Source organism: Eulemur rufifrons, chromosome 20 (assembly GCF_041146395.1).
Source record: "Eulemur rufifrons isolate Redbay chromosome 20, OSU_ERuf_1, whole genome shotgun sequence".
Lineage (NCBI taxonomy): Eukaryota > Metazoa > Chordata > Mammalia > Primates > Lemuridae > Eulemur > Eulemur rufifrons.
Genome location: NC_091002.1, coordinates 3,755,142 through 3,779,869, shown reverse-complemented (window position 1 = coordinate 3,779,869; position 24,728 = coordinate 3,755,142). Strand labels below are relative to the sequence as shown.

General features: G+C 41.3%; 1 protein-coding gene across 1 annotated transcript in view; it reads right to left on the bottom strand.

The window, feature by feature from the left end:
* Nucleotides 1-24,728, bottom strand: part of TBC1D14 (TBC1 domain family member 14) — a 121,293-nt gene that overhangs the window by 48,201 nt on the left and 48,364 nt on the right. Inside the window, exon 3 of the mRNA XM_069495714.1 lies at nucleotides 24,302-24,422. Coding sequence (XP_069351815.1) covers nucleotides 24,302-24,422 — 121 coding nt within the window. The remainder of the gene's footprint in view (nucleotides 1-24,301; nucleotides 24,423-24,728) is intronic.

The following is a 24,728-nucleotide window of genomic DNA, read 5'->3' as shown; positions in this document are numbered from 1 at the left end:
TGTTACATAGTCTTCAATAAGTATCAGTTTTTGATTTTAATGCACTATGTAGTAAAGTTCATAAATATTAAACATATTTAAAAATTACTAAATTTATACAAAATCTACATTTAGAACAAGAATTTTAAAGAAAAAGATACCCAAATACATTTATACAATTAGATGCCTTCATCACAGATATTAATTGACACCACTATCTGGTAAATGTGACATACACTTTCACACAGAAACACTTTGAAGGACTGAGGATATTTTTAGGTCTAAGGATAATTTCAAAATTAAAATACTCCAAAAAAATTTTTAAAAAAGAAAAGAAAAAGGAAGAACTGTTTTATATCAAGAGAATAAAGGAACATATAACAAGGACAATACACGAATCTGATTGGATCCCAGTTCAAAAAGAACAGTTTGCTACAAATGAGGCAATTAGAACATGCTCTGGGTATCACATGCTACTGTGGAATTACTGATAATTCTTTTGGGTGTGGTAACAGTTTCATGGCTATGTGAGAGAATGTCTTTTTTTTTTTTTTTTTTTTTTTTTTTGAGAAAGAGTCTCTGTTCCCCGGGCTAGAGTGCAGTGGCATCAGCCTAGCTCACAGTAACCTCAAACTCCTGGGCTCAGGTGATCCTCCAGCCTCAGCCTCCCACGTAGCTGGGACTACAGGCATGCGCCACCATGCCCAGCTAATCTTTTCTACATATTTTTAGTTGTCTGGCTAATTTCTTTCTATTTTTTAGTAGAGACGGGGTCTTGCTCTTGCTCAGGCTGGTCTCAAACTCCTGAGCTCAAACGATCCACCTGCCTCGGCCTCCCAGAGTGCTAGGATTACAGGCGCGAGCCACTGCGCCCGGCCAATGTGGGAGAATGTTTTTACACTTAAGAGCTGGATGCTGAAGAATTTAAGACTAAAATGTGATGATGTCTGCAACTTACTTTCAAATGGCTCAATTTTTTAAAAATAGGGCACAATAAAGTGAATATGGCAAAATGTCAACAACTGTTCCATCTAAGTGGAATACATATGCATGTTCATTAGATTATTCTTTGAACCCTTCTATAGGTTTAAATAAATCCTTTAGATCTCATCTTAAATACCCACCCTCACAGAGACCTTCTCTTGCCCATCTCACCTATAGCAAGGCTTCTGTCATTCTCTCCAAAACCAGGTGCTGTTTTCTTGCAGCTGTTACCACAACGTGTAAAATTATATGACTACTTGATTAATATTTATCTCCCTCTCTAGACTGTAAACCTCTGAGTGTGGGTAAAGGCCTAGCAAAGCACACGGCACAGAGGAATCACTCAAGCATTTGTGGCATCAATGTGTCGTCACATGAAGCCGTTTGTCCTGTCTTCCATCCATCCAGCAAACACTTATGGTGCTTAGCCCTAGGAATAAAGATGAACGAGGTCCCTGTCCTTGAGTCACTCATGGACTAGCAGGCAGACAATGACTATACAATCCTGGTGGTGGATGCTATGACAGAGAAACCTGTGAAGTTCAGGGGAGCCCCAGGAAGCAGCTGGCCCAGCCTGAGAGGTTAATAATGGCTTTCTGGAAACAATGCCTGCAGCTGGAACAGGGCTAAACACTGCAGGGCTTGGTTCTCAGTGAGTGGAGCAGATTCTCAGGCCCTTCGCACCTCCTACCAACACCTGGGCCCCCAGCCTAACACCTGGTGCCATACACAAATTTTAGTATTTAGCCAAATCAGGCTAATAGACTCACTAAAGTTAGAGAGATGCTTAAGTGTGTGAATATGCATTGAGATAAGCTTACCAAAGCACACTGCCAATCTCTTCTGGCAGGCTGTAACCTGCAAGTTACTTTAACAAAAATTTCTATCTCATATTTTAGAATTGAGCACTGTTTACAAAGTTTTAACTATACATTATACCATGTGATGATAGGTTGACTTCTACTAAATTTTGAAACTTAAAGCAACAATCAGAAGTTAACAAATACCCTTCTCCATCTCAATCTGGCATTAGACTTCTCATCTATCTTAATCCACGCGTAAAGCATTTTCCCTCTGAAGTTTTCTGCTTTAACCAGAGCTCAGCCGAGTATGGCGGCTCACACCTGTAATCCTAGCACTCTGGGAGGCCAAGGCAGGAGGATTGAGACCAGCCTGAGCAAGAGCGAGATCCTGTCTGTACTGAAAACAGAAAAATGAGCTGGCTGTGGTGGCACATGTCTGTAGTCCCAGCTACAGGAGGATTGCTTGAGCCCAGGAGTTGAAGGTTGCTGTGAGCTAGGGTGATGCCATGGCACTCCATCTCAAAAAAACAAACAAACAAACAAACAAACCCAGAGCTCATTCCCAGGCTTCTTGTATCCCAATCAGCACATCGGGTTTATTTGCTTATTTGGTCAAGGAGGCAATTCTGATTCATTTGTTTGCTGCAGCATCCTAGTGCACAGGTTGGCAAAACCGACCTTGCTACAGGGCACCGGAGTTCACAGGGATCGAATGGAAATTAACAGAACAACTTCAGTGCCCAAACTAGGAGACTTGTTAAGTAAATCATGTTACAGCTACACAAAAAAACCATTACTTAGTAAAAATGAAACCACAGAAGAATATTTAAGGACATGGGAAAATGCATATGTTGTCACAGAAAGAAGAAAACAGTTTACAAAATGGCATGTTTTAAAACTGTGAAATTCCTTCATCTATTTACAAATCTACCATCCACTAATGCTAGGTACTGTCCTAAGCCCCGAAAACAAAGCGATCCACAAGCAAACAAGGTCTGGTAGTTGCTCTTTTGCATTTCTATCCTGTCAGGGGTTGGGAGGCCAGCAATAAAGCAGCAAACACATGGGCAAGAATTTAGGATGGAGAAAATACCCTACAGTCACACAACAGAGTGACAGCAAGTGGCTGCTTTACACTGAGTGGTCAGAGAAAACCTCCTGAGAAGACACCATCCAGGAGGGAGCATCTGAGCTGAGACCCAGTGACAAGGAGTCAGCATGTGATGAATCATGGCCAGCCCTCCGGGCAGAAAAAAGGGCAAATGCAAAGGCCTGGGATAGTGATAAGCTTGGGGTAGCCAAAAGATAGCAAGCTAGTCAGTGATGCCAGAATGAAGCGGGGGCAGCAGGGGATGGAGACAGCTGGGCAGGAGTCAGACCAGGTCCTTGTAAGGTCATGGCAAGGAACGTGCATTTAGCCCAAATGTGATAAGAAACCATTAGATGATTTTAAGCAGGAGAGTGACATGATTTAACATATACAGAAAAGAATTAAAGAATATAGCGAGAATATTAGCACTGCTCATCCCTGGGTGATAGGATTATGGGTAATACTCATTTTCATTGCATTCTTCCATTAGATTTCCAAATTTCCTGTAACTATTAATTTTTATAGCTAAAAATTTTAAACAGTAAAACAAAACAAAAAAAAACCCAAAACCAGATAAACAAATAAACAACTAAACTTACTCCTTAGGAAAACCTCCACCAGTTTGTCCTGGAGGATCCTGTCTCCCAAAACCATGCCTCCCTTCCCTCCTCCTCCCTGCCCAGCTGTAATCAACCCCCTCCTCATTCTCTCTGGATACCACGGCCGTTCCCTTTGCTATGTTTCCCCTCCTTTCCTTATACCTCCCCCACCAAGAAAAACCAAAAACCCTAAACCTTATACTTATCCTTCCAAGACTGAGCTCACACGTGACCTCCAGTGACTGGTTTCACATCTGGAATCTGAGTGGCCCCTCCCCAGGGTCCCCAGCTCTGCTACAATGCTGTCCAGGTTCTAGCTGGGCCACTATGCCAAAGGCAAACTCCAGAGGCTGGGTTATATTCATCCTTTATTTGCCAAAAAAAAAAAGCCAGCTCTTAGAAGGCACTCAAATGTGATTTAAACACTAAATAAAATTCTTGTTCCCACTTTGACCAAATATTTCTTAAAATTCACACCCTCAGCTGTGGCTTTGGAGTTGAGTCCTGAGCAGTAGAGTCCTGTAGGCAAAGGGACACCCACTCAATTGAACTCCTCAATTACTAACAAGGAATGAGAAATCCAAGCAGAATAATGATGAATGTCAACAACTTAAGTTCTATTTTGAGTCTCTGGAATTCTATAGCCACTACCACTTAGCAAGTGTTTGCCATATACCCCTCACTTGGCTAAGAGTCTGACCTACATTGTCTCATTCAATCCTGACAACCTCACAAGGTAGGGACTATGGTAGGCTAAATATCTACCCAAATAAGTCTGTTTCTTAATCCTCAGAACCTGTGCATGGTACCTCATGTGGCAAAACGGACTTTGCAGATGTGATTAAGGTTATGGACCTTGAGATGGGGGGATTATCATGGATTATTTGGGTGGCTCAAAATAAGCACAAATGTCCTCACAAGATGGAGGAAGAGGGGGATTTGACTACAGGAGGGGAAAGCAATGTGCTGATGGAAACAGAGACTGGAGTGACACAGTCACAAGCCAAAAAATGCCAGCAACCTCTAGAAACTAGAAGAGAAAGAACAGATTCTTGGCCGGGCGAGGTGGCTCTCACCTGTAATCCTAGCATTCTGGGAGGCCGAGGCGGGAGCATTGCTTGAGGTCAGGAGTTTGACACCAGCCTGAGCAAGAGCAAGACCCCATCTCTACTAAAAATAGAAAAATTAGCCAAACGTCATGGTACTCCCAACTACTCAGGAGGCTGAGGCAGGAGTTTGAGGCTGCAGTGAGCTACAGTGACGCCACTGCACTCTACCCAGGGCAATAGAAGGAGACTCTGTCTCCAAAAAAAAAAAAAAAGAAAGAAAAGATTCTTTCCAGAAGCCTCTAGGAAGATCCAAGCCTGCCAACACCTTGATTTTAGCCTGGAAGACTCATTTCAGACTTCTGACCTCCAAAACTGTAGGAGAGTAAGTTTCTGTTGTTTTAAGCCACTGAGTGTGTGGTGATTTGTTACAGCCGTCACAGTAAACTCATACAAATACTATTAGCATCGTCACTCCACACCACCCCACCCTCTCTTTCCCCATATAGCAACTGAGGCTCTGAGTAACTTCCCCGGGACTGGAACCAAGGCATTCTGACTCCAGAGCTTCTTACTGTCAACTACCCTGATGCACCGCCTCTGAACTAAGGTTTCAATTTCCCAAAACACTGTTCCCTTCACGTCTCTAAGGATACATAAACTATCAGACCCAGGCGTAAGGCCAAGGAACAAATGCATAACACGCCTATTAATTCAGAGTGCCCTGTAGTTTCCAGTGCCAAAGGGGTAACTCCACCTAAAGTGCTCCCTCACTGACAAGACTTTTTTTAATCTCCCAAAGGCCCAGTAACATTCTGAGTTCATCTTAGACACGCAACTTGCAGATAAGGTTTACAAATAGTATTGTTCCCCTCAAATCTGAGGTTTCTCAGAGTCCTCTGGAGTGCCTGCTGTGCACCAGATCCCACACTGTGCACTGGTGGCTGCACACTCAAGGTACACTGCGGCCCTGTAGAGGGCGTCCCCTGCTGCTCAGCTGTGTTTAAGAAATGATAAAAAAGTTTAAAATCTAATCTCCTACTGGGAATTAGATCAGTGGGAAAGAGGGGTTTTCTTTGGCTGGCACTGTTTTCACATCAATGCATTAAATCGCTCAGGGGAGGGCAAAAGCATTTGAAAGTTCCCAAGGGCCACCTCTCCTGGTCTTCCTAGGAAGCAGCATCAATTCTGCTCCTTCCATGAAACTGCACCGTCTAGCCCAGTGTACACAACAGGCCAACAGTCTATAGGCCCCATCTCCAAGTCCAAGATCAGCCAGAAAGTAAATTCAGAACACAGACAGCCCCCTCCTTTCAATCACGGGTTACTGTGTCTTCAAGTCTGTGCAGCAAGCTTCCTGGTACAGTGTATATACCAGAAAGAAGTTGCAGAGCTCACATGGTCTATGATTATTTCATGCAAATGTATTGGTGTGGATACAATTTGCGTATACATAATTTGTCTCGGAGAAGGGCCTGGGAGGGTGGACAGCCTGGCAGGGTAGACACCAAACTATCAAAGACTCCTACGTGAAGGGAGCTGTGGAGTCTCAGGGTGAAGAGGATTTTCCTGTTTCACTCTCTCTTCATCTGTTATTTGGCTATTTGCAAGTATTTTTTCATAAATTATTTTTATAATTTGAAAAGGCCATTTTTAAGCTACTTCGGATGGCATCAAAACTTATTTCACCAACTGCAATTACCAAACCACACTAAATACTAGTGTAGCCAAGTTATTTTGGGGGGTATTTTTGCTGGTTTGTTTTTTCTGTGCATGAGAGTGAAGGTACAGCCATGAAGGGAGACCAGAATGAGAGAAGCCACTGACTGTGACTGATCCCACTGCTCCAGGAGCACCCCCAACTTTTCTGTATTTCACCTTCACAAGCAAAAGCCAGGTGAGCATGGCCTTTCCAGAGGAGGAGACTGAAGTTCAGAGAGGCAAAGTATTATAACAGGCCTATGTCCAGACAAATGACTGTAAATGACAGACCCAAAATGGAAGCTCAGGCTTTCTGATCCCAAAGCCAGAGTCTTCCCCATCCCCACCCAGTGTTCACAGGCTCGAGGGCCCCTACCCCAGCACTGTCAGGGCCCAGTGAAGAGCTATGAAATATAATAATAAACATGTGCTTCCTGTTCCTGAATTCTTACTTCTTCCTGGGAACCACACCAGTGAAGACTGAACACAAGAGCCACAGTGTTTGCACGGAAGAAAATGTGCTCTGAACACTACCCTCTCAAACTAATAGGGAAAATTATCATTTCCACACTGGGAAAAGCAAGCAAACCTTAGGAAGCACTATGCCCTAGAATTTCAGTTTATATTGTTAAAAGGCATGGGAGATAAACGATTTATACATTTCAGAATAAATTAACAATTACCAGGACAATAGTAGGAGATAATGTATCCATAGACTAAAAAATAAAGTTCAAACTAAACCATTATGCTGCATTTGCCCCATAGAAACTTGAGTTCACTTCCCCTTTTCCCTCTCTTCCAGAAAGGCATATGTGGAAGTATGATATTTAATTAGCCTGCAGCTTCCCTAAAACCCAACATTAATATGAGTTAGACATTTTGTGGGATTATCTCCTGAGGGACTCAGCCTCCACCAAAAGATCCAAGTCCCATACAAATGTGCTACCACCCTGACAAGCTGAAACTTCCAGAACAGGTTCAGCTTTCAACTATAAATCAACACCAGCTATATAATGTTTTCCCTCTTTGCTCTGGCCACCAGAATGCTCAGTATCAAATTTGTAGTGTACCACTCTGAGTTAAATGGGACCTTATGGAGTTGTACTTGGAATATCCACTTACCTCTGGGGTTTCATCTTGCTGCCCCTTGCCCAAATTTCCTTAACAATTTTTTCTCTATCATTCTATACATATTTTTTAAAAGTATTTTTTAGAATAGACATGTATGCAAAACAAAATACAAAAGGTACAAAAGGATACACAGTGGAAAGCAAGTCTCCCTCCTATCTTCCACATACCCAGTTCATTCCCCTCTCAAATCCCACTATTACCCATGTTGTAAGTATCCTTCCAAATACAGTCTGTGCATGTACAAGGACTTGCATATATCTTATACACATAGAGCACACTATACAAATGGTTATTCATTTTCTTTTTGAGGTCTAAATATTTCATTTAGGATTTGACCAATTCACTGCCAGACATTTAGACAGTTTCAACACCCTTACACAACCATCATTTCACCTATACACCAATTCATCTATAGGAAAAAACTACTAGAAGTGGTAATGCTGGGTCAAAAGTACCCTAACTCTGTGGTCCCCAACCCACAGGCCGTGGCCTATTAGGAACCCAGCACAGCAGGAGATGAACAGTGAGCAAGTGAGCGGAGCTTCTTCTGTACTTACAGCCGCTCCCCATCACTCACATCACCGCCTGAGCTGCGCCTCCTATCAGCAGCGGCAGCATTAGATGCTCATAGAAGCGTGAACCCTACTGTAAACTGTGCATGTGAGGGATCTAGTTTGCGTGTTCCTTATGAGAATCTAATGCCTGATGATCTGAGGTGGAGCTGACTAGGGAGTGACTGCAAATAGATTATCATCAGCAGAGAGGTTTGACTGCCCAGAGAGCATAATCAATCAGCTGCTTGCAGCCTCATATCAAAACCCTATCAGTGAGTGGCAAGTGACAATTAAGCTACAGCTGGTAGCAGGCTTTATACTGGCCTAGGAGTTGTAGTTCAGTTGTACAGCTGCATCTGGTGGCAGGCTTTAAGTCAGAATCCAACACTTATTTTACTCCACTCGTGGCCCACCCATTATTTTATTTACCACTTCTGTCCGAAGCCCTTTCTTGCACTGCACACTTGGCTCAGTGACAGTTTTGGTAAGCCCACAAGTTAACCCTAGCAAAAATGAGTAAAAAACAAACATTGCTGGAAAGCTTCTTTGAAAAGGGGTAAAGACTCAATGATGGGCCAGGTGTGGTGGCTCACACCTATAATCCTGGCACTCTGGGAGGCCGAGGCGGGAGGATTGCTTGGGCTCAGGGGTTCAGCCTGAGTAAGAGCGAGACCACATCTCAAAAAAAAAAAGACCCAATGATGAGACAGCAGAAGACCCTAAGACTGCCAATAAAATGAAAGCTGCATTTAAAAGAAAATACCAAGAGTCCTACTTAAATTATGGGTTGACTGCAACAGGTGATTCACATTCTCCAAGCCCACTTCGTATAGTATGTGGTGACTGGCTATCCAGCAAAGCCATGAAACCTTCAAAACTGCTTTGTCACATAGAGACCAAGCACTCTACATTAAAAGACAAGCCTTTGGAGTTTTTCAAAAGGAAAAAATGTGAACATGACAGACAGAAGGAATTATTGAAGGCCACCACTTCATTAAATGTGTGCGCTCTGAAAACATTATTCTTAGTGGCTAACCGCATGGCTACAGCTAGGACTTCACTATTGGCAAAGAGTTGATCCTGCCTGCTGCTAAGGACATTTGCCGTGAACTTTTAGGAGAGGCTACAGTTCAAAAGGTGGTGTGTGTTCCTCTTTCAGCTAGCACCATAACTAGACCAATTGATGAAACAGCAGAGGATACTGAGGCCAAACTGTTAGAGAGGATTAATGAGTCACTGTGGTACGCAATCCAGGTTGACGAGTCCACTAATGTTGACAGGGCAACAATGCTTGTTTTTGTGCGATATATTTTTCAGGAGGATGTGCATCAGGATATGTTTGCACTTTTGTTGCCAACCAACACCACAGCTGCAGAACTATTCAAGTCTCTGAATGATTACATATCAGGAAAACTGAATTGGTCATTTTGTGTCAGTATACGCACGATGGAGTGGCTGCCATGACTGGACGGCTTTCTGGTTTCACCACTCACGTCAAGAAGGTCACTTCTGAATGTGAGTCTACACACTGTGTCATCCACAGAAAAATGCTGGCTAGCTGGAAAAATGTCACCTGAACTAAACAACGTTTTGCAGGATGTGATTAAAATTATCAATCACATTAAAGCACATGCCCTTAACTCACGTCTGTTCACACAGATCTGCGAGGAGACGGACACAGAGCACACACGTCTTCTCTTATACATGGAAGTGAGATGGCTTTCTAAAGGCAGATCACTGGCCAGAGTTTCTGAGTTACAAGTGCTGCTCCAGAGATTTCTTTTAGAAAAACAGTCACTACTGCCAGCACATTTCAGTGACACAGAATGGGTCGCAAAACTTGCTTACTCGTGTACCATATTCAACCTGTTCAATGAACTCAATCTGTCACTTCAGGGGAAAATGACAACTGTGTTCAAGTCAGCAGATAAAGTGGCTGCATTCAAAGCCAAATTGGAATTATGGGGGTGATGAGTGAAAATTAGGATTTTTGACATGTTGCTAACATTAGCAGAGATTTTGAAAGAGACTGAGCCAGGGCCTTCTTTCTCCCAGCTGGTGCATGATCACCTATCTCAGCTTTCAAAAGAGCTTGAGCATTATTTCCCAATCACAAGACCCCTAAACTGGGAAGGAATGGATCCATGACCCATTTATTAATAAGCCAGGTGAATCAACTTTGTCCTTGCTATAAGACTGCTTAAAATCACAAAGGATGGTGGTCTTAAAAGTATGTTTGAGACAACTCCAAATCTTCATACATTCTGGATTAAAGTCAAGGCAGAATATCCTGAGATTGCCACAAAAGCACTGAAAAGCCTGCCTCCATTTAAAATACCCTATCTTTGTGAAGCAGGATTTTCTTCAGTGACAGAAACCAAAATGAGATTACGGAGTAGACTGGACATAAGCAACACACTTCGGGTGTCACTGTCTCCCATCACCCCTAGATGGGACCATCTAGTTGCAGGAAAACAAGCTTAGGGCTTCCACTGATTCTGCATTTGGTGAGTTGTATAATTATTTCCTTATATATTACAATGCAATAATAATAGAAATTAAGTGCACAACAAATGTAATGTACTTCAAGCATCCCCAAACCATCCACTCCACCCCACCCCATCCCAAGTCCATGGAAAAATTGTCTACCATGAAACCCCCGGGTGCCAAAAAGGTTGGAGACTGATGCCCTGATTCATTCATTCATGTTATTTTTTAAATTAACATACAGTTAGTTTTGTGTATATAGTCTATGACTTTTGACATGTCTTACAGCCACCATGACAATCAAGATCTAACACAGTTCTATCATCCCCAAAACCTCCTTCCTGCTATCTCTTGGTAGTCACACCCCACCCCACCACTGGCACTATGGATCCATCACCATAACTTCGTCTTTTCAAGTATGTAATATAGATGAAATCGCAACAGGCAACTTTTTGAGACTGGCTTTATACCCTCAGGTAATACCTCTGATGATGTATTGGTATGTTAGGTATGTTTTATTACTGAGTAATAGTATGGATATATCACCATTTATTCATTTATTGGAGGGCATTTGGGTTGTTTCCTGTTTTGTTTTTGTTTTGTTTGCTCAGACTTTGCAGGGATGAAGTTTCTATTTCTTAACAACTATAAATAGAGCTGCTACAAATGTGTACAGATTTTTGTGCAAACATAAGTTTACTTTTCTCTGTGGTAAGTAAGAGTGCAATTGCTGGGCCAATTATAAATACAGGTTTCATGCTACAAGAAACATCCAAACTGTTTTTTCCAGAGTGGCTGTACCATTTTGCATTCCCACCAGCAACGCACTGGCTAGGACTTCCAATATGTTGAACAGAAAAGTTAAGAGTGGACATCCTTGCCTTGTTTTCAATGTTGGGGAATGGCGTTCAGTCTTTCTCCATTAAGTATGGTGTTTGCTGTAGCTATTTTTTATAGATTCCCTTTATCAGGCTGAGGAAGTTCTCTTTTTGCTGGGAGTTTTGAATAAGAAATGAACACTGAATTTTGTCAAATGCTTTTTCTGCACCAATTTGATCAAGTGGTTTTCTTCAGTGGATTACACCGATTCATTTTCAAATGCTGAACCAGACTTGCATTCTCAGGATAAGTGTCACTTAGTTATGTATATTACTTTTTTTATATGCACTGTTGGATTCAATTTGCCAATATTGTATTGAAGAGTTTATGTGTGTCTTCATAAGGAATACTCGCTTAGTAGTTTGGGGTTTTTGGTACTATATTTGTCTGGTTTTGATATCAGGGTAATACTGGCCTCAGAAAATGAGTCAGGTTACTCTCACCTTTTCTAAAATTGGTGTTATTTTTCTTTAAATGTTCAATAGAATTCATCAGTGAAACCATGTGGGCCTAGAGATATCTTTTTGGGGAGGTTTTTAACTATAACTTCTATTTCTTTTAATAATTACAGGACGATTCAAGTTTTCTATTTCATCTCAGATGAGTTTTAGTGATTTGTAATTTTCAAGGAAATGGACCATGTCATCTAAGTTATCAAATTTATGTACAGAGAATTATTCATAATAATTCTCTTATTATCTTTTTATCTCTATGGAGTCTATACTGGTACCTCTTTTTTCATTCCTTTATTTATTTAAGAGATAGAGTCTCACTCTGTCACCCAGGCTGGAGTACAGTGGTGTGATCATAGCTCACTGCAGCCTCTAACTCCAGTGCTCAAGGGATCCTCCTACCTCAGCCTCCCAAGTAGCTAGGACTACAGGTGCCTGCCAGCATGCTTGGCTAATTTTTAAAATTTTTTGTAGAGATGGGCTCTTGCCATGTTGCCCAGGCTGGTCTCAAGCTCCTGGCCTTAAGCAATCCTCCCGCTTCAGCTCCTCAAAGTGCTGGGATTACAGGTGCGAGCCACCACACCTGGCCTCATTTCTTTTACTAATACTATACTTTGGTTCTCCTCTCTCTTTTTTTTTTTTTTTGTTGGTTTTGCTCAAGTTTGATTAATTCCATCAGTCATTTAAAAGAATCAGCTTTTGGTTTCACTATCATTCTTCTGTTTTTAATTTCACTGATTTCTGTTCTTATGTTTATTATTTACTTCCTCTTGCTTGCCTTGATTTGTTCCTTTTATAGTTAAGATATAAATTTAGATTATTGATTTGAGATCTTTTTTAAATATGAGCATTTTAGTGCTATAAATTTCCCTCTGAGTACTGCATCCTACAAATTTTGATATGTTCTGTTTTCATTCACTTTAAAATATTTTCTAGGCCGGGCGCGGTGGCTCACGCCTGTAATCCTAGCACTCTGGGAGGCCGAGGTGGGCGGATCGTTTGAGCTCAGGAGTTCGAGACCAGCCTGAGCAAGAGCGAGACCCCATCTCTACTAAAAATAGAAAGAAATTATATGGACAGCTAAAAATATATATAGAAAAAATTAGCCGGGCAGGGTGGTGCGTGCCTGTAGTCCCAGCTACTCGGGAGGCTGAGACAGGAGGATCGCTTGAGCTCAGGAGTTTGAGGTTGCTGTGAGCTAGGCTGACGCCACGGCACTCACTCTAGTCTGGGCAACAGAGTGAGACTCTGTCTCAAAAAAAAATAAATAAATAAATAAAAATAAAATATTTTCTAATTTTCTTTGTGACTTTCGTCATTGACCTATGATTAATTTAGAAATATTCTACTTGTGTAACTTCGAAGCTTTTAGAGATTTTTTTCCCTTTATTTATTTGTATATATTCATGGACTACAAGTACAATTTTGTCGCACTGCTTATATTGCGTTGTGGTGAAATCAGGGCCTTCACTGAAGCAACACACTGTACCCACCAAGCAACCTCCCGTCATTCACCCTGCTCCCACTCCCCAACCTCTCCAAGTCTCCACTGTCCATCGTTCCACACTGCTTCCATGTGTACACATTATTTAGCTCCCACTTATAAATGAGAACATTCGGTATTTGTCTATGTTGAGTTCTTTCATTTAAGATAATGGCCGCCAGTTCCACCCCTGTTGCTGCAAAATACATGATTTCATTCTTTTTTATAGCTGAACGGTATTCAATTGTGTATATATTATAACACATTTTCTTTATCCAATCCTCCACTGATTGACAGGTTGATTCCGTATCTTTGCTATTATGAATAGTGCTGCAATAAACATACAAGTGTAGGTATCTTTTTGATATAATGATTCTCTTTTCCTTTGGGTAGATACCCAGAAGTGGGATTCTGGACCATATGGTAGTTCTATTTTTAGAACTTTGAGAAAATTCCAAATTGTTTCCCATAGAGGTTGCGCTAATTTACATTCCCATCAACAGTGTATGAAAGTTCCTCATCCTCACCAACATCTGTTATTTTTTTTCTTTTTAATAATAGTCATTCTGGTTGGTATAAGATGATCTCATATTGTGGTTTTAATTTACATTTCTCTGACAATTAGTGATGTTGAACATTTTTTCATATGCATATTGACCATTTGTCTTCTTTTGAAAAATGTCTATTTATGTCCTAAGCCCACTTTTTAATGGGGTTGTTTTGTTGTTGCTGTTGGTAGAGTTCCTTGTAAATTCTCGGTATTAGTCCCCTGTTGGATGTATAGTTTGCAAAATATTTTCTCCCATTCTGCAGGCTGTCTGTTCATTCTCTTGATTATTTCTTCTGCTATGCAGAAGCTTGGTTCAATTTGTTTATTTGTTTTTGACATCTGTGCTTTTGAGGTCTTACTTATGAATTCTTTGCCTAGATCAATGTCCAGAGAAGTTTTCCCTAGGTTTTCTTCTAGTATTTTTACGTTTTCGGGTCTTACATTCAAGTCTTTAGTCCATCTTGAGTTGATATTTGTATATGGTGAGAGATGGGGTTGAAACGTTACCTTTCTGTCATTGCTTTCTAGTCTAGTATCACAATGGTCAACCTATATTTTGTATAATTTTAATGAAAAATTTTAAGTTTCTTTTATTATATATCCCAGGATATGGTCTATTTTGGTGAATGTTCTGTGTACAGTTGAAAAGATGTGTACTCTGCTATTGTTGAGGGTGGAGTGTTCTAAAATGTCCAGTAGGTTGTACTGGTTGACGGTATTGCTCACTTCTATGTCCAGGCTGATTCTGCCTGCAGTCTTATCAATTCCCATCTAACAAGGAATGCCGATGCTCCAATTACAAATGTGGACTTGTCCATTTGTTTCAGATGTGACAGTTTTAGTTTCATGTATTTTGCAGCTCTGTTATTAGGTACGTATACATTTATAATCATTATATCTTAATTAGGTAATATCCCTCATTATCTCTGGTAATCTTCTTTGTTCTGAAGTCTGCTTTTTGTAATATTAATAGGCCCACTCCATTTGTAATTAATGTTTTCATGGTATTAATATATCTTTTTCTACTTTTTCACTTTAACCTACATATTTTATATTTGAAATGAGTTCCTTATAGACAGCATATGTGTAGTTGGGTCTATTTTTTTTATACATTCTGACAATCTGTCACAATTGAATATTGAGATATGCTATTGGTGTGTTCAGACCATTTACATTTAATGTATAATAATTATTGATATGTTTGAATTTAAGTCTACCATTTTATTTGTATTCTCTTTTCTCTTCCTCTATTTCTTCTCTCCTGTCTTTTTTTTTTTTTTTTTTTTTTTTTGAGACAGAGTCTCACTCTGTTGCCCAGGCTAGAGTGAGTGCCATGGCGTCAGCATAGCTCACAGCAACCTCAAACTCCTGAGCTCAAGCGATCCTCCTGTCTCAGCCTCCCGAGTAGCTGGGACTACAGGCACGCGCCACCATGCCCGGCTAATTTTTTCTATATATATTTTTAGCTGTCCATATAATTTCTTTCTATTTTTAGTAGAGATGGGGTCTCGCTCTTGCTCAGGCTGGTCTCGAACTCCTGAGCTCAAACGATCCGCCCACCTCGGCCTCCCAGAGTGCTAGGATTACAGGCGTGAGCCACCGCGCCCGGCCTCTCCTGTCTTGATTCAAGTTTTTTGAATTGATTTTATCAGAATTCCATTTTATCTATTGTGTTTTTCGCCATCTCTTTGTATAGTTTAGTGGTTGGGCTAGGGATTAGAACAGACATATTTAACTTTTCATAATCTAATTAGAATCAATATTTTACCACTTCAAGTGGAATATAGAAACTTTATCACCATATTCTCTCTCCCTTTATATTTAAAGTTGTCTTATATATAATATTTACATACATTGAAAACCCCAGGCTGGGCGCGGTGGCTCACGCCTGTAATCCTAGCACTCTGGGAGGCCAAGGCAGGAGGATCACTCGAGGTCAGGAGTTCGAGACCAGCCTGAACGAGAACAAGACCCCATCTCTACTAAAAATAGAAAGAAATTATCTGGTCAATTAAAAATATATAGAAAAAATTAGCCGAGCATGGTGGCGCATGCCTGTAGTCCCAGATACTCAGGAGGCTGAGGCAGGAGGATTGCTTGAGCCCAGGAGTTTGAGGTTGCTGTGAGCTAGGCTGACGCCACGGCACTCTAGCCCAGGCAACAGAGCAAGACTCTGTCAAAAAAAAAAAAAAAAAAAAAAACACAAACCCAGACATAATTTGGATAGCAAAACATATTTTTAAAGAACACAAAGAACACACTGAGAGAACAGTCAACTATATTTATCCAGATATTTACCATTTCTGTTCCTCTTCCTTCCTGATGTTCCAAGTTTCCTTTTATCTGACCCTTTTATCTGAACAACTTCCTTTAGCAATTCTTTTACAGAAGGTCTACTGGCAACAAATTCTTAGGTTTTCCTTCATCTGTGAATATCTTTATTTCACTTTCATTCCTGAAGGGTATTTTTTCTGAATACAGACAGAATTCTGGGTTGACAGTTCTCTTCTTTCAGTACTCTAAAAATGTTATTTCATTTCCTTCTGGCCTCCATGGTTTCTTATGGGAAATTCACAATCATTCTAATTGTTATTCCCCAATAAGTAATGCATTGTTCTTCTCTGGCTGCTTGTAAGATTTTTTTCTTTATCTTTATTTTCAGCAACTTGGTTATCATGTGTGTATACATGGACTTCTTAGGGTCTATCCTGTTTGGGGGCCACTGAGTTTCTTTAATTTGTAGGTTTATGTTTTTTGCCAAATTTGGGACATATTCAGCTACTATTTATTCCAATAACTTTTCTGCATCACATTCTTTCTCCCTTCCTTCTGACAATGACACAAATGTTAGACCTTTTAGTACTGTCCCACATGTTCCTAAAGCTCTGTTCATTTTTTTTACTTTTTTCTCTGTATTGTTCAGATTGGATAATTTCTATTGATCAATCTTCACTCACTTTTTCCTCTATCGTTTCCATTCTGCTATTGAGTCTGTCCAGTTAGTTTGCTATTTTAGTTGCTATATTTTTCAGTTATAAAATTTCCATTTAGTTCTTTCTATATTTTCTATTTCCTTAGTGATAGTTCTATCTTCCCATCTCAAGAAGGTTCCCCCTTACTTATTGGAGCATTTTTATAATGCCCATTTCAAATTCTTTGTTATCTTGGCATTGGTGTCTGTTGGTTGTCAAAAGATAATCCTTGTTCTTTTGAGCTGCATTCCTGATATTTTGAATACTGTGTTAAGAGATTCTGGATCTTGTCTAAACCCTTTGGAGAATGTTGACATTTTTATCTTGGTAAGCAACTGACCCAGCTGGATTCCAGACACAAGTCCCAACCAGCCTTCTGCTGAGCTGTGGCTCCCACGTCATCTGAGTTTTCCAAGCCATTGTAGCATTAATACTTTCTGCATCTATCCCACATGGGCACCACCCAGTGGCCAGTCTGGGATTTGCATGGTGGTCTACCCCGAAGTTTAGTTCTCGGTTTACATATGTTATTTAGGGTCAGATCCATGTATCCACAACTTGGTGAGAAGTCCAGGAGTTCATAAATAACCTTAAAGGGTCACTCTCCTGAACCCCTCCTCTATGTAATCCCCCCAGAACTTTCTAGTTCCCTAAGTCTCTCCTTCCCTGGTTCGCTAGCCACATACTTCACACAACTGTGTCCACATCAGGGACAAGAGCCAGAAGGAAAGAGACAATAAAGCATCAGGGGTTCGCCCCACCTTCTTAGGAACAAAGCTCTTCCAGTCAGTAATCCTTCCTAGTGTTGCTGCCATAAGGATGCCTGAGGGCTGGGGTGCAAGAGAATAGAGAAAAAAATAAAAATTTTAAAAACTGGATTTCTGCACTCTCTCTGAGAGCTAGAGACCCACTCCTCAAACCAGAACTACAGAGCTCCACCTGGTGCTCTCTCTGTCCATATTAGCACCCATTTCTGGGTTTTAGGTTGCCCTGAGTTTAGATTGAGGAATATCAGAGGGGAACAAAGCTGGTAAACTCAGTATCAATTCAGTGATATATCAAATTCTGCTCTTCTTCCCCAATCTAGCTGCTACTATTTACTTTTCAGAATCCTTAAATAGCTGCTCCATGCATTCTGTTCAGGTTTTATAGCTGCATTCATTGGGAGAGACAGGGTGGAATGTGTTCACTCCATCTTACCCAGAACTGTGACCTGCTCTATTTATTTTTGTAAGCTCGTTCAAACCCATTTTCAAAGGCATAAGGGACGATGAAAGTGAAAGTAGTTTTCTTATTGTTGTTTGAGAATTTGCCTGTAGGTTGTAGCCAGTTACTTTCACTGACCACCAAGACCTATATCCTTTCCATAATTTATGATGGTTTGAGACTTTCTGAGTACCCCAGACTTCTCAGAGGTGAAGAGAATGAATATCACTTTAAGCTATCCTGGATTTACCTTCTCCTGGGACACTCTAAGATCTAAGAGCAGACTTGAAATTCCAGAAGGCCATCCAAGACATTCCTGGTTATACAAACTCAAACACAACAGGCCAAGTACTCATCTTTGCTCATATGACAGTGTTTTATCCAGAACACTGTGAAATCTGCAAGTCCATCCTTCCTTGCAGCTATTGCCACCACAATCAGTAGTTGCCTCAGAGCCAATCAGGACATAAACTTTCTGCTTAACCTCATTTCCTGACAATAATATCAATTCCTGAAGCCTATGTAAATAGTTTTATGTCTAAAAATTCACAAACTCTGTTCTAAAGCATCCCCAAATGTTTTCTGCCCTGAGCCTCTGATATCTGCTCAAATTACAAAGCTTCATTTTGACTTTTTAAATGATTTTTTTCCCAAAGCAAGAGCTAACTTTAGTGATTTTTTAACTTAATTTTTTAAATTGGCAAATAATAATTATACATATCCCATGGGGTTCATAGTGATGTTTCGATACATATAATGTATAGATCAGGGTAATTAGCATACCCATAATAAACATTTATCATTTCTTTGTGCTCGAACATTCAATATCCTCCTTTTAGCTAATTGAAAGTATACGTTATTGTTAACTATAGTCATCCTACAGTGGCATAGAACTCCTATCTATCTGTACATTTGTATCCTTGGTCTTTTAAAGGTCTTTTAGGCCAGGCATGGTGGCTCACACCTGTAATCCCAGCACTTTGGATGGCCAAGGCAGGAGGATCGCTTAAGGCCAGGCATTCAAGATGTGCCTGGACAACATACCAAGACCCTTATTTCTATTAAAAAAAAGTTTTTAAAACCAAAGGTTTTTTGGGCAGCTGGATGCCTGGCATGGAGTTCAGGGAGTAAGTCCAGTTTGGAAACAAGTGTGGAGGTTGTCAGTACAGGCCTGACTTCTGAAGCCTCAAGTCTGGCTGAGATGCCCCAGAGGGGCATCCTTTTCCCATGAAAAAGGAAGTACCCAAGAGGCACTCTAACATTTAGAGGATTGGGAAGAAGAGGGCCCAGCAAAGGAAACTGAAAAGGAGGACAAAGGGGTGACCTGGAAGTCAAGGTAAAGAAGCCTCTCAAGGAGCAGGGCAGAGGTCACCTGAGAGAATGCTGCTGATAGGTCAAGGAAGACAAGATCTGAGAACTGACCCTTGCTTTGGCAACTGGCAGTCACTTAAAAAATTTGAGTTCAGAGAAACATGTTAAGTAATACAAAACTTCTCTATGATTACTACACTTCTTCACAACATTTATCACAAGTACAAGTAATTTTCTGTAGAGTTATTTGTTTAAATCTGTCTTTCCTTGATCCATGGTAAAGTCTAACAAGGCAAGGGCCAAATAAGTCTTGTCCTTCATTGTAATACTCAGTGGCTTCAATTTGTGGAGCAAATGAAAGGACCATGGAATTCAAGAAAGAAGGTCCCCCTTTATTCACAAGGCAAAGGTCTGCACTGCTGAGCTGGCATCACCACCCATGCCGAACCAGCCACAGGAGGCTGAAGGCAGTGCTCTTCAGGTGAATTCTCCCCTTCTCTAGTCTCGAGACTTCTTCAGGCCAGGCTCGGTGGCTCATGCCTGTAATCCTAGCACCCTGAGAGACTAAGGCAGGAGGATCGTTTGAGCTCAGGAGTTTGAGACCAGCCTGAGCAAGAATGAGACCCCGTCTCTACTAAAAATAGAAAGAAATTAGCTGGACAACTAAAAATATATAGAAAAAATTAGCCAGGCATGGTGGCGCATGGTGGCACATTCCTGTAGTCCCAGCTACTCAGGAGGCTAAGGGAGAAGGATTGCTTGAGCCCAGGAGTTTGAGGTTGCCGTGAGCTAGGCTGCCCAGACAACAGAGTAAGACTCTGTCTCAAAAAAAAAAAAAAAAAAAAAAAGACTTCAAAAGTTCTCTAGCAGTTACTGGAACTTGTATTGCGGTATGGTTTGGGCCCTTTATTTAATCTACTGTGGCAAAAAAAATGGCTGTTTTCCTCCCAATATCCAACATTCCTTTCTTGCACAGCAATAGTTCTTAAATTCTAGCACATATTAGAATTACCTATAGCGTTTGTTGGGCCCCAACCCCAAGAGTTTGTTTCAGTGTGTCTGAGGTGAGGCCTGAGAACTAGTATTTCTAACAAATGCCCAGAGATGACAATTGCGACTAGTCTGGGGACCATACTTCGGGAGCTATCGCTATAGTGTTACAATCCTAACCTCGGTCATTTCTGTTTCCCTATTAAGAAAATCTCTCTCGGCCGGGCGCGGTGGCTCACGCCTGTAATCCTAGCACTCTGGGAGGCCGAGGTGGGCGGATCGTTTGAGCTCAGGAGTTCGAGACCAGCCTGAGCAAGAGCGAGACCCCATCTCTACTAAAAATAGAAAGAAATTATATGGACAGCTAAAAATATATATAGAAAAAATTAGCCGGGCATGGTGGCGCATGCCTGTAGTCCCAGCTACTCGGGAGGCCGAGACAGGAGGATCGCTTGAGCTCAGGAGTTTGAGGTTGCTGTGAGCTAGGCTGACGCCACGGCACTCACTCTAGCCTGGGCAACAGAGTGAGACTCTGTCTCAAAAAAAAAAAAAAAAAAAAGAAAATCTCTCTCGGATAATAACGTAAGTTGATCGAAAATATAACAACTTTCAAAATGCTTATAAAATTTGAAAAGATAACTAAAAGTAACAATTCAATATTTCCAAAAAAATGGCAGTATATAAGGCCCAAGCCAAGAGAATGTGGCCTGTTAGAATAAAGTCAGATGTGCCCTAGATGCCCTGGGCAAACCACATACAGAACCTACACCACAAACTGGGCCTATTAATTAACTAAAAGTCACGACAGCCACCGCTTGAGCACTAATTCTGGGCCACCTGCTGTGCTAGACCCTGCGCAAAAAACATGTCGCATATGTTATCTCTCAATTTATGACAATCCAGTGAGTAGATGTCATAATGTCCATTTAGCAGAGGAAGAAATTAAGTAGTAGTCCTTGGCCCAAGTTCATACAGATAAGAAGAGGTGAAGCTAGAAACCAAATCCAAGCCTGCAAGTCCAAAGCTGGTGGCCAGTGTGCACGCCTGTCCCTCAGCACTCAGGCAGGTCAACCCAACTGCTCTTATGCTCCTGTGTCCCCGCACAAGACCTGGCCTCAACACAGCACAGTGTTTACTGAAGAAGCAAAAGAAAGTATCTAATTCTTTCACACTATGCTCCATTTCCTGTTGTTCAAGGGTGGCGTGTCATACAAAAGAAACAATGATAACAGCAAACACTTTTATGGCACTTACTATGTGCACTACTAGTCCGAGCACATGATACATGTTCACTCATTTAATCCTCACCTCCTTGCAAGTAGGTATTACTGTTCTCCAAATTCTAGAGATGAGGAAAATGAGGCTCAGAGAGGTTAAATAACTTACACAAAGTCACACAGCCAAATTGTGGCAGAGCTGAATACAAACCCAGGCAGCCAAATTCCATGTTTTTAAATCACCATGTGAAGCCGTTTTTCTCAAGTAATTAAAAAAAAAAAAAAAAAATGCCAGAGAGAGAAGGAAAAGGAATTAGAATTTCCTAAACACCTTCTCTATGCTTTAGCTCTAACTGGAGTTAATGTCACCATCTTGGACCACAAGTCTAGCACCCACCCTCTAAAGCGGGGGGCTGTGTAGGCTGACACAGCCATCTCAAACCTGCTGCCCAGAGGCCTCCCGACAGTAGCAGGTCCCTGACCCTGAGTCCCTCCCAGACTATGCCTCCTTGCGGGGGAGGGGGACTGAGAGATGAGAGGGCCAGAGACACAAAGCAGAAGCAAACAGGTCACAGGCAGTATTGTATGACTCATGCAGGTACAATTACATTCTTTATTATTGATGACTGAAGTCAGATGGTCCTCCTGTTCGCAGTATTGTGTTACCACATAATTAGCTGGCCTAGTCATTTCAGTTCACAGGGAAAAAAAACACCTTTTAAGGTGAAGAACATAATATCCACATTCACCTTAAAAAAAAATAAAACAGGGTACTAAAAAGACAAAGAAATTCAAACATGATGCAAGTGATATGAAGTGCCATGGGAAAATCTATTTAGCACAAATGTTACTTTTTTAAAGTGTAGATTTATTTAAAAACTTTATAACAGCTTGGCTACTTAGTTTCTTAAGAAATTTATAGCTGAGCTTTTCATACAAATTCGTATTTTAATTGTATGCTATTTTAGTAAGCCTACACAATAAGTGACTCAAATTCAAAATGTAAGGTTCTACAAAAATGAATTCCAACACTGATATACTTAGTGAGTTCCCTGGGTCCAGACAATTACCACAGAGAATGGCAGACAACATTCAAAACAAATTTAATTTGCTGAGGCATGAAAAATGTAGTATGTGGAAACCCACCTTGTTGCCCAGGCCAGGAGCCCCAGCGCTGTGCCTTGCCTCACCACTGTACACCGCACCCCACATCTAACAGATCATCAGCAAGTCTGTTTAGCATTCAGAGAGGCATCCTCTGCAACCCCACAATGACCACAGCAGCAATGGGCCAGACTCCATTTTCTCTTGCCTGGACTAGTCCAAGAGCCACACTCTTGCCAGAGGTATCTCATCACTCCTTACCTAAGTAAAACACTCAGGGCCTCTGCAAAGACTTCAGGGAGAGGCAGGATTCCAGGGAAGCACAGCACTTGGGCCCCATGGCTAGCTTCCTCCTGCTGCTTCTTGGGCTCAGCCTCTTGGGCTCAGTCTCCGGGGCTCACATTGCACCCTGTCCTGCCAGCAGAAAGTGCCCTGGAACCCAACTGCCTGGGGCTGCATCCCAGCTCTGCCACCTACTAGCTGTGTGACCCTGCACAAGTCACTCCGCCTCTTGTCTCAGTGCTTCTTTGGTAAAGAGGATAATAGTACCTTCCTCAAAAGGTTGTTGCGAGTTCTGAATGAACTAGAAACACAAGTGCTGAGTCATTTAAAACTAGCACATAGTAATCACTCAGTACATGATCCCCATAACAATCAATTCTCTGTTATACCTTTAAACTCAGTCTGTGCTGCCTTGCCGAGAAGGTCCAACCTCCCTGCTCATGCACCTGTGATGCTCCTTACAATACCTGCACTGGAATCATTTCCAGAAGGGTGCTCTTGGGCAGTGGTCCCCAACATTTTTGGCACCAGGGACCAGTTTCATGGAAGACAATTTTTCCATGGACCAGGGATAGGGGAGTGGGGTGTCACTGGGGGGCGGTGAGGAGCTCAGGACTGGTACTAGGTTGTGGCCCAGGGGGTGGGGACTGCAGCTCTTGAGCATAGGTGCTGTGTCCCTTCTCCAAAGCCAGGGCCAAACATGAGGCCTACCACTTAGCAGGTCCTCAAAAGTGTTTATTGAACAATTGTCAATGAATATAAAATTGAGGTTGGAGGGGTAAGGCTGCTGGGGGATGATGTCACAGCACTGGGCAAACAGCAGAGTGTCAGAATGCTACAGTGGCTGGGACGGACTCAGGGACTAGAAGGTGATAACAGTCAGGGATCTCAAGGCCACAGACTTGCTGCATCTGTGTATGAGCCCCCTCCTTACAAAGATAGCAGGTGCCTCCCACGGTTGGCATTGCTACCACTGCCAGGAATAAGGCAGCCCAGTGTGATGATATCATAGGCATAGCCTGATCCTCAACCCCATTCCACTCCTGCCCCCTGCAAAAGTGGGCAACTTCAGAGTAAGGGGGAGGTGCCTTAGCAGAGCCTGGGTGAATGGTGGCCCTAGCCTTCCTGTCCAAGAAAACCATAGGAGAAAGCTTTAATACCAAAACAATTAATAAAAATTTGACAATAAACACATTTGCAACTACTATTGAAAAAACTGATTAAATTTAATCAAGCTATAAATATCTAAAGCCCAGTTCTGTCAACTGCTTTCCTATGTATATGCTACAAGCTGTAAGACATGAAAAAGGTTAAATTCATCCACATTCTGAATACAGATTTAAATTTTAGGAAGTTGGCATGCAAATAATACAAAGAGTTTTCTGATTTCAAAGCCTCAATAATGGTCACTTTTGCAAGGTTCATAAATATATGCTGTATACATACAACAGTATATTTCTGTGTTTTCATATCTTGTATACCTTTTGCGTTTTCTTTGAATCTTTCTGAGCATTCTCTCGGAGTGGTACTTTTCCAAATAACTTCCATCCCAAGTCATTTTGTTTGTCAAGTCTTGCATTTTGTTTTCTAGCAAGCAAATTCCTATAGGAAGAAAATAAAAGGGTTAGGGAACTTCTGGGTCTTTAAACAAACACTAGGACAGCCGAATCACTCTAAAAAAACAAGCAAACTTTCTATCGAGTGGGACAATGTGATGAACCACATACTTTAATTCTTCAGACTTGATTTTCATAAAGACACATAATTATGCAGCAGGAGAAAGACCTTAAGCCAGAAATAAACGTTTTGTTATTCAACTGTTACATGTAGAAATTCTACAATTGAGTATGGAAATGCATTATATCATAAAGCACATGAGGAAAAGTGAGCTTTGAAGTCAGACTAAAC